Source organism: Myotis brandtii, unplaced genomic scaffold, assembly GCF_000412655.1.
Source record: "Myotis brandtii unplaced genomic scaffold, ASM41265v1 scaffold463, whole genome shotgun sequence".
In the NCBI taxonomy this organism is placed as follows: domain Eukaryota; kingdom Metazoa; phylum Chordata; class Mammalia; order Chiroptera; family Vespertilionidae; genus Myotis; species Myotis brandtii.
Window position 1 is genome coordinate 2,855,915 of NW_005367694.1, and position 9,855 is coordinate 2,865,769.

Below are 9,855 nucleotides of genomic sequence, written 5' to 3' on the forward strand. Positions count from 1 at the left end.
GGGTGGTACCTCCCTGCCCTGCTTGAGTTTCCCCTTCCAGAGGCGTGGAGTAGAAATCGAGCGGCCAGATCCGGGGAGACCAAACTAACCCCGGCTGACGAAGGGCCCCACGCCCGTTACTGAAAGGCGTTTCTAGGGATCCCCGCGAGGATGGGATGCGGGGGCTACTGGCAGGCAGGGCTGGTCTCGCTGCAGGGAAGCAGAGACTGTCGGTGCTGGGAGTTGCGTGGTCACGGTGTCGGTCATCTACGGAGCCCTGAGTCACGCTGCTGCCTCCTTGCGTCCTGCTGCGGGGCCAGCGGGGTGACAGCTGATGCATGTCTGAGTAGGCAGCAAATGCTGGGTTATCCTTTCGCCTGGACAAGGCCTTCCTGGGGTGGCTCTGGGGGGTCAGACCCTTCCCCCAGGTCATCAGGGGTCGGAGCGCGGGTCCCTGAGCCTCAGGCCCTCATCCTCCAGCGGATATATCACACGCTGGGTACAGGCCTGGCTTGTCCTGCTCCAGACCTGCTGACCGCTGTTTCGCTGCTGCTGTTTGGGCTCAGCACCCTCTTCGGTGAGGCAGATGTGATGTGGTGGCAGCTGTCAGAGGTGTCTCCAGCTGGCAGTGCCTTGGAAGTGCTTTCTCACACTTGTTTGATGGTCCTCTGGGCAACCTTTTGGGGCAAGTGTTCATTGACCAAACACTGTTCACAATGAAGAAAACTCAGGCTGAGAGGCAAATGGTGTTCCCAAGGTCACATAGAGTCGGGTCCGGCTCCTCGTGCCGCTGGTCCTTCTGGGTCTCTCTCCCAGGAGCCTTCCTGCATCACGTGACCTGTCAGGTGGCAACTGGAGAGGATGGCTGTGCTGTGTAGGCAGGTGGACACAGCAGAGCCTCTGTCCGCCTCCAACCCTCTTTTCCAGGGTCCCAGCGTTCCCGTGGGACAGGGTGGTTTGCTCTAGGGGCTCCCACCCTCAGGCCCCTGACTATTTAATACCCCAGTCCTGCAGCTTCGTGTTCTGATGTGTCCACAGACTGGCAGGACCTTCAGACCAGGCCACTGCCTGCTCCAGCGTGTGGTGATGATAGTCCTTCCCTGAACGCAGGCAATAGGCCAGCCCCTCTGTTCGGCGGCCCAGCCCCTGAGCTGCTATTACTGCCCCATGCTTCCTTCGTGTTTTCATTTGATGACTCTCATTTTGGCTGTTTCCCCATGGGTGCAGCTGTGTGCTGTGTTCTCCGACCAGGCCTCCGTAAGAAAGGGCAAGCTCTCTGAGGAGATGAGGGGATCCCAGAGCCTGTCTGGAGAGAAATAGCCCCCGGGGCAGGGAAACTGGGAGGCTTCTAGAAGCGGGGCTATGTTGACACTGATGCTCCAGTTCGAGAACAGAGTACATCCTTCGCTAAGGTATCAGTTGGCACGTGAGGACAGCACTGCCGAGCCTGGCATTGGTTGGTCTGGACCGTGGGGTTCGATGATGGGTTCTATGAAAATAGGCCACCCCAGAACTACTGAGCTGCCTTTTCATATTATCAATGCAGCTTTTTCCTTTCTCTGTCAACTTTCTATTTATTTATTTATTTAAATATATTTTTATTGGTTTCCTTTCATATTATCAATGCAGTTTTTTCCTTTCTCTGTCAACTTTCTAATTATTTATTTATTTATTTATTTATTTAAATATATTTTTATTGGTTTCAGAGAGGAAGGGAGAGGGAGAGAAAAATATAAGTCTTTGTTTTACTGTGGTTGCAAATATCAAAAAATTTCTATATGTGCCACGGCACCAGAGTTAAGTTAGGGTTTTTCAAAATGCTGACACGCCAAGCTCAAAAGGTTCGCCATCACTGGCTGAGGGAGACGAACAGCAGCTACACGGCGGCCTGGCCTCTTCTCTGTGAGCCAGCCAGGACCCCACCCACGTGTCTGGCAGGGTCTCACCCACCTGCGCCTCAGCATCACTTGCACTCCACACACTCTGAGGCTGCCTCTTGTCTTGAGAGGCGAAGAATAATAAATGCTTCGTTCCACCTTCGATTTCCTGACCGGGCATCAAACCGTGACCTCCTGGTTCAGAGGTCGGTGCTCAGCCACGGAGCCCGCCAGCGGGTGCTAAGCAAATGCTAACATTTACATAAGCACTTGCTTCTGACCCAGGCAGTCTCCATAGTGTCACCTTATGAGCATAGTCCATCTTTGTTATTTTCTTAAATTGGATAAATGCACACGAGGGGGAGAAGTCCAGAAAGGCATTTACAAATGACAGGTTTGAGCTGAATTGTGAAATTATTGGGCATTTATTTTTCAGTTGCCTGTTCCCCACTCTTTGTTTATGTCATAAAATCACTATATTATAAGATCATATTTAAAATCCTGAGATTGTCTGACATCAATACAATACAGTGTAGCATTTGGGAGGTCATAGGAAGAATGAAGGGGTTGAGAAATATGCCCTGAAAATAACAAAATAGGTAAAATGCCGTTAGGGAAGTGGAAGACGAGAGTTCACATTAAATTCCTGGAACATTATATCCAGTTTTGTTAGATTCGTGTGTTTTTCTCTTCAAGTCACAGGTAGGAAACTGCATAACTGCCTCAATGTTGTATAAAGGTTGTCACCTCAGATTCCAAGGAGACAGGGAAGTTATAAATAATTCACATTTATGTAACCTAGACCTGAAGGTCGGGGAATTAAAGAGCAGAGATGCTGAGTAGGAATTCCCGTCAGTCTGTCTCCCACAAATAGCCTCCCGCCGGCCCGAGTTATCAGCTCACAGCCCGGCGAGTGGTCCCTCATCACCAGCTTCCCCCCTTCTCATCTGGGAGGATCCGTGTTCCTGGCAGAAATACCTGCACCCCTGGACCCACCCAGGTCGTATACCCAACGACAAAACCCACGTAGTTTATTTCAGAGAGGAAGGGAGAGGGAGAGAGAGACATCAGTGGTGAGAGAGAATCATGGATAGACTGCCCCCTGCACGCCCCACACTGGGGACGGAGCCCACAACCTGGGCATGTGCCCTTGACCGGCATCAAACCCGGGACCCTTCAGCCCACAGGCCAATGCTCTGTCCACTGAGCCAAACTGGCTAGGGCCTGATTTTTTTTTTTATGCTGATTGGATGTGAACCGGGAGATTCACTTTCCTGAGTGTCTTGCCCCGTTGGCTCTGTGTTGTGGCAAAAATACCTTGTCATTCACTGGCGTGCGTCTCTGCCATGCATTGCTACATTCTGACCTAGTATCTCCCCACCGACCAGATGCCCTGCTTGCCTTTTTAGTTGATAAAGAGAAGTGATCCCAATCAGGGAGCAGGTCCCCTTCACCCCTCTGCCCACCCCACTCCCGTCCACACCTGGTGTGACTTTGGTGTCAGCTTGTTGTTGTGCAGAAGTCGCAGCAGCCCAGCAGTGCTTGGTCCCTATTTTGAGGCACTTTGAGCCAGGGCTGAGTCTGTTCTTGTCCAGTTTCCTGCATAGCCAGTCATGAGGAAGGAAGATGGGCAATAACATTCCACCTGTCAGATAGCCCTGTGCATCATACTTTGCTGAGAAAGATGTGAAAGCACACAGCTGACTGGAGATGGGGCTTTTGCTGGCTGTGCAGAGTTGGAAATTTTCCACACGAGAGTGTGTTTCTGAGCGACCTGGGAGTGGGAACCACAACCACAGACCCCGCTGGCCCCCAGGAGCTGCTGGTTGTGCCAGCAGGAGGTGTGGAGCCTTGGGCTTGGGTACAGAGAGGCTGGGCCAATGAGCCTGCCTCGGGTGTGAGAGGACAGGTGTGCTGGGAGGAAGGGGAAGGGAGACGCCCTTGGTGCAAACGCTGCAGGAGGTGGTGCTGGTAGGCACTGGGTGGGTGGCAGCAGTCAGTGCGTTATGCTGCTAGCCGCCCCGCAAGGTGAGGCGGGCGGCCAGGTAGGGACTGGACCACCCCCAGCAGTGCTGAGGTCTGCCGGTCCCCCTGCTGGGTCCTTCTCCATCCGGGCTGGCAGTGACAACGAGGCCCTGTCTGTGGCCCTTAGGCCCCTCTTGCCTCCTCTCCCAGTGGCCTCCATGAGGTCGATGGCTCACCTTGCCTTTCACCCACCTGTCTGTGCTAAGGCGGTACGGGGGGAGCAGGGAAGCAGATCCTCACTGTTGGTCAGCAGGCTGTGGACCAGGCCATCACGGTGCCAGGTTATGTTCCCCGTGGCCCTTGCCTGAGGCACTGCAGTCATCGCTGCATCTCTTGGCATATTACTCTGACCTGATTTGGCCAGGCCTGCCTGCCTGTCATTTTCTCATTGTGCTCTTGTGAGATGCCACACGGAGTCAGGCTTGAAGCTTGACTCGCTGAAGAGCCTGAGCCTTCTGACAGAGGCAGTTTACCTGGCTCCACTTGGCTGTTGGAAACAGCCCTGTCGGTCCTCCTTGAGGCAGGAGAGGAGGAAGGAGGCGCCAGCTGGAGCGGGTGATTCAGAGGCAGGGAGTGAGCAGCAGGACGAAGCTGGCCAGGAGAACTCTCAAAAGCGCTGTCAGCAGATGGGCTGTGAGTGCCTAGAAAGCTTCTGTGCTCTGTAGCCAGCACCCGCGCCAAATCTGCGACCCATTCTTCCTGTGCTTCAGAATCACCAGGTGGTGAGACCGGGGCAAAGCCAGATTCGCCGCGCTGTGAGCTGGGAAGACTTCCACTGGCTTTCTTAGATAGGATGGGAAGCTCTTGGCTTTGGTTTGAAGAGGGCGTTTTCCTTTCGCTTCACACTTCAGAGGTGTACGCAGGGACTTCCGGTGCATGTGGGAAGCGCTAGCCCTGCTCTACACATGTGGATCCCCCCCAGCTGCAGGTGGGCAGTGAAGCGAAGAAGGGGAGGGGCCTGTGGGCAGCGGGCCTGGCTGAGTGGGGGGTGAGGGATTGGAGAGAAAGGCAGTTCCTGATGGTCCCCTCCCCAGGGGCTGGCTTTCCTCTGGTCCTTCCCTCCCAATGACTGCGTTTTCGTCGAGGCTGCAGCCCTGGGCTCTCTGTGCCCACACCTCTGGCACAAGGCTGCCTGGAGACCCATTGGCGGCCTTTCCTTAGACCACAGAACCCTCCCTGCTACACCTGGAGGCTGATCTGCCACTCCCTTGGTCCAGCTAGGACAGCGGGGTCCTGCAACCGAGTCTCTATGTGGCGCCTGTGAGCATCAGTGGCCAGACCTGCCCTTTGCCAGTGGCCTCACCTAATGGCCAGGCACGCAGCTCAGGGAGGGACACGGTAGGTCCAGGCAGACATGGTGGCCTCCTCCTCTGACAGTCCAGAGTGGCACATCCTTAGTGGAACAGCTTCAGAATAGCCCTTCGTCCCGGTGGGGCTCTGGACCAGTGGGATTCCAGCAGGGATGGACTGGCAGGGCTCCTACCACACTGACCGAGGCAGCCTGGGTGCCACAGACACTGCCAGCCGGCCTTGCTCGGAGCATGCTTATGCCTGAGAGAGACCAGCTCTTCTGGGGTGAGGAGACTTGTGTCTTCTGTATTGACTAGGATCAGGTGGCAATGCTGGGAACCCTGTCAGCTGTACCTGGTGGGTGGGGCACCTGGGGTCCTGGGAGGCCCAGCATGCTTCCTGTCTCTGCACTATGTCCTGGATGATTCTGCTGACTCATCGTAAGCTGTGTCTAACCTGCTGTTAAATCCACTGCTGAGTTGTAGTTCGCGGTTATCTATGCCTCCCACTTGGGAAAGTTCTTTCTGGCTTCGTGAACCCCTTTTTCTCTGTGGATATTCCCAAGCTCCCTGTTTTCTGCGGTGAGAGTGTGGTGAGTTTACGAGTCGTGCAGGGATCTCTTTCTGCTGGTTCTTGTGCTTGGTGCTTTGCTCTGTTAGGCGGTTCTTTCTGACTGTGTACTGCTTTGTCCTAGAAATTATTTGTGAGACTTCTTGGAGGTCTGGGGTGAAGATGAGGATTTTGGTTTGCTAGGTGCCCGGGGGCACTGCCAGTGTGGGACTCCTCAAACCACGTCTTGGCGTGAGGGTTCCTGGACCCCTGGTGTGGCCCTGGCTCCACTCTCGGAGCTCCTCAAGGACTTCCTCCCTTGTAGGCTGTCCCTGCGGCCCCTGGTGGCTATGGATATAGCCCACCCTCGCCCTCTGAATGTTGCTCCTCGGGGTCCCAGCTTCCCTTGGAGGGTTTCCTACGAGGTCCCATCTTGAGGCAGTCCTGGGTTTTGTCTTCTGTCCCTCACTCCCAGGGTCACCAGAGCCAGGTTTGCCCAGATGAGTCAGTGCCCCAGGGCAGCAATGCTCCAATCTCTGTTTTTCCCATCTCTGGATTCCTACGTTCTCCAAGATGTTGGCTAAATTCTACCTGACCAGTTAGCTCTTGGCTGCTTTTAAGATGTTTTCACATTCTCTAAAGCATTTTGAGTTTTTACCAAGAATGTTGGTTCCATCAGGCTGCCCACAAATATTGGGATGGTCAGGGTGCCCACGGATGGAGGCCAGCAGCCCATCTCCTATGGCTGTACACCCCCTAGCACCTTGCACTTCTGCTAGTTACCATGGCAACACCTCACATAGCTACAGGCTTTACTGAGGGCAAAGGTAGCTCCCCTGTGGCCCTCACCTTTGCCCATGCCTGAAGGGGCCAGGGGGCCAAGTCCTGGGGGACCCTCCAGGGCTTGTGGGAACCAGTGGAGATAGTGGTGGAGTCAGTCCTTCCCCCCACCTCTCACCCCAGCCAGACCAGTGAGCAGAAGGGAGTGGAGTGGTGGGAACACCCTGGCATTGTCCACAAGAAGGCCCCAGGAGCTAGGCAGCCTCAGAGTGGCTCTCAGCTGAGGTTTCGTTCGTGCTGACAGCCTTGGGCCTTGGCCCCTCCTTGGCTGTTGTATACTCTGTGGCTATAGCCCCTGCTGCCCGCCCACCTGCCCATGGGGTGCTGGCAGGGAGATGGCCTTGAAGTGCTGGTGAGCGTCATGCTGTTGGGCACATGACTCTGGCATGTCTAGGGAAGGCCAGGGGCATTACAGAGCTGGTTCTGTTCAAAGAACATTGCAGGTTTGGGACGGTGGATCTGTTGTCTGCTGGCTACTCAAATCATTTTTTTTTTCCTTTTCCCACAGACTGTGTAACCCTGTGTGAGCAAAGCCACCCTCTGGGACCCATGTGCATCATCTTCTTTAAGTTCGATCCTCGCCCTGTTTCCAAAAATGCGTACAGGTAACCCCTCACTCTGAGTCTGCCGCCATCTGCTCAGCCTCGGGTGCCCCACAGGCCACAGTAGCCATGTAGGTGACCCAGGCAGGGGAGGCACGCCGCTGCTGCCCAGGCGGGGGGAGGGCGGCCCTGGGACGAGCTGCACAGGCCTGGCAGTGCCTCTCAGACCGTGGTCACTCAGCGTGGGCGCTGGAGGGAATACCCCTCGGCGGTAAAGACCCTGAGCCGATGTACAGATTGTACAAATATACTAAGACTCAGCCTCTAAAGATGCCTGTGCGGGCGGGACAGAGGAGTGAAGTGGGTCCCGGCAGCGGCACATCCCTGTGGGCTGACAGAGGACCGGGGGCAGCGGAATTGGGGTGCGGGAGCCCCACTTGCACTGGCTGGTCTAGGTTGCCGGAAGAGGTCTGGGTAATGCGGTCAGGGTGCGGGTTCCTGTTGTCTTTGGGACTTGCCCATGTTGTTACTGAGGCAGATTTTCTTTGTTAACTAGAGAGAGAAGAACGTAGCTTCTCTGTTTTGACCTGAGAGTCTCAGTCATGCTTTCTTCTTCAGGCTCATCCTGGCATCCAACAGGGATGAATTCTACCACAGGCCATCCAAGATGGCAGAGTTCTGGGGCAACAACAACGAGATCCTCAGTGGTGAGTCTTTCCTCGTGGTGGGTGGCCACAGCATGGCAGGAAGTGCCAGCCCCAGACGCTTCTAGCAGTTACGGTGCTGCTTCCCTGTGTACATTCGGAATGAATAAGTGGACACCGATGGGTCTAATGGGGTCGGCTCCAAAGTCTCGGTCCCGGGACAGTGTTGGGCTGGCCAGCCCCAGAATTGTCCACCCAGCACTGTCCCCGTGGCTTCATGTGTCGTGGATCCCCAGAAGAGGTAGCTGGAAGGATCAGTTGGTTTTATTTGGATCCACATGTTCCCTGTGGACATGCAGTTGTATTGGTGTGAGGGTGCAAGTCCACCCTCTATCGCTCTGTGCAGCATCATAGTTGTGTGTGTGTGTGTGTGCGCGCGTGTGCGCACATATGTATACGCACACGTGTGTGCACATCTCTGCACACATTTCTGTTTACAGACAAGCACCCTTGGTCCAGTGAGAGCTGGTCTGAATTTGGGGAGCAGAGGTTTGGTTGGGGCACCTTTGGGTGGGAACCTCACGAGGGGTTCCTGTGGAGGAGAAGTGAAGGTGACAGCCAGGTCCCTTGCCCACCCAGCTGAAGCCTCCCTGAGCCACTTGGACAGGGACCAGTTCCTGCCCATGGGGTGGGCAGGGGTTTACTTGGGGGGCATGCAGACAGGTGTTGGCTAGGCCAGGAGTCCCTCTGCCTGGGAGCCAGGTGCCAGGCAAGCACAGGGGAGCCTGGCAGAGTTGACAGGGTGCCCAGTGTGCTGGGCAGGGTGCCCTCGCGGGCCCAGGGAGGCAGCGTGTGCTCTGCTCCGCCTGCAGTGTCTAAAAGCTCAGCTATGGAGCTTCCTGTGTAGACGATGGTTGGGCAGTGGTGTGAGGGAAGCACTGTTAGACCATCCTGGTGCTGGGTGACAGGAGGACAGGAGTGGGGGGACCAGGGCAGGGCGCTGTCCTGGGCAGGAGGTCTCAGAGGTGGTGGGGAAAGCTGCCGAGAGGCTGGGAGTGGGGACTCAGGATGACTGAGTGCAAGAGGGAGGAGAGGCTGGGTCCCGGCCATCTTGGGCTAGGATAGAACAGAAGGGGCTTATGGGATAGGGCAGGCTGTGTGTGTCGCTGCTGCACACAGGGAGGCTGAAGTGTGTGTGTGTGTGTGTGTGTGTGTGTGTGTGTGTGTGTGTTGTGTTGAGGGGGCCTTGTCGGGATGAGTGGGGTGAGGGGCTGTTGCCTTGGGGTAGCGGGGCAGGATTTCTGTAGATGAGGTTTGGATGAAAGGTTAGACTGCCTGGGCCATCCTGGCCACCTGGGCTCCACCCTACCCTGGCACCTGGGCCAGCACCCTGCCCCTGAATCAGTGCCAATCCTGGCTGGGAAGCTCCAGCCACTCCGAATTGTTCATCCTTTGTAGTGATTTGGAGGAGGCCCCTGGCATGCTGAGAAGGAGCACCAGCCTGGTGGGAGGGAGGCCTAGCTGCAGCACAGGCTGGGTGAGCCCAGTGGCTGCTGCACGCAGCTTAGGGGCAAACACACCAAAGTCAACGGAACAGGCAGCGGGTGGGTGCGCTGCAGGCCTGGATGTGTACCGGGCTCCCAGTGAAGCTCTCGCTGTGAGGGTCCTGCGCTTTCTGCCGGAGGAGGACAGCCAGCCACCCTTGCACCAGATGCAGGATGAGGTTCCCGCGATGGAGCTGGTGCTCTGCTTCCGGCCCAGTGCCAACCCAAGCTCCAGGATGCTGTTGGCATCAGTTGGCCTGAGGGGTGGAGCGTGGGGAGGGCATCTTTCCAGTGTCTTGCTGCCCCGCCCTGTGGAGTCAGATCCCCTGTTCCACAGCCAGGGCTGTGGGACTGAGGTTCGACTGCCCAGGACACAGGGAGGGGGTGGGTACTGCTGGTGGTGATGCTGGCGTCTGTCCAGGGCTCGACATGGAGGAAGGCAAGGAAGGAGGCACATGGCTGGGCATCAGCACTCGGGGGAAGCTGGCAGCGCTCACCAACTACCTGCAGCCGCGGCAGGACCCAGATGCGAGGGGCCGAGGTACCATGGGGCGGGGGCGGGGTG

The 9,855-nt window shown here is 56.3% G+C and overlaps 1 protein-coding gene across 4 annotated transcripts in view; it reads left to right on the forward strand.

The window, feature by feature from the left end:
• Positions 1–9,855, forward strand: part of TANGO2 (transport and golgi organization 2 homolog) — a 24,008-nt gene that overhangs the window by 4,278 nt on the left and 9,875 nt on the right. The window contains exons 1-4 of one of the 4 annotated variants that reach the window (XM_014547139.1): positions 4,491–4,514; positions 7,069–7,165; positions 7,721–7,809; positions 9,712–9,831. In XM_014547139.1, coding sequence (XP_014402625.1) covers positions 4,508–4,514; positions 7,069–7,165; positions 7,721–7,809; positions 9,712–9,831 — 313 coding nt within the window. In that variant the 5' untranslated portion in view covers positions 4,491–4,507. Of the gene's footprint in view, positions 1–4,490; positions 4,515–5,645; positions 5,764–7,068; positions 7,166–7,720; positions 7,810–9,711; positions 9,853–9,855 lie in introns of those variants that run through there. The other 3 variants (XM_005875541.2, XM_014547140.1, XM_014547141.1) reach the window with 3 other exon arrangements.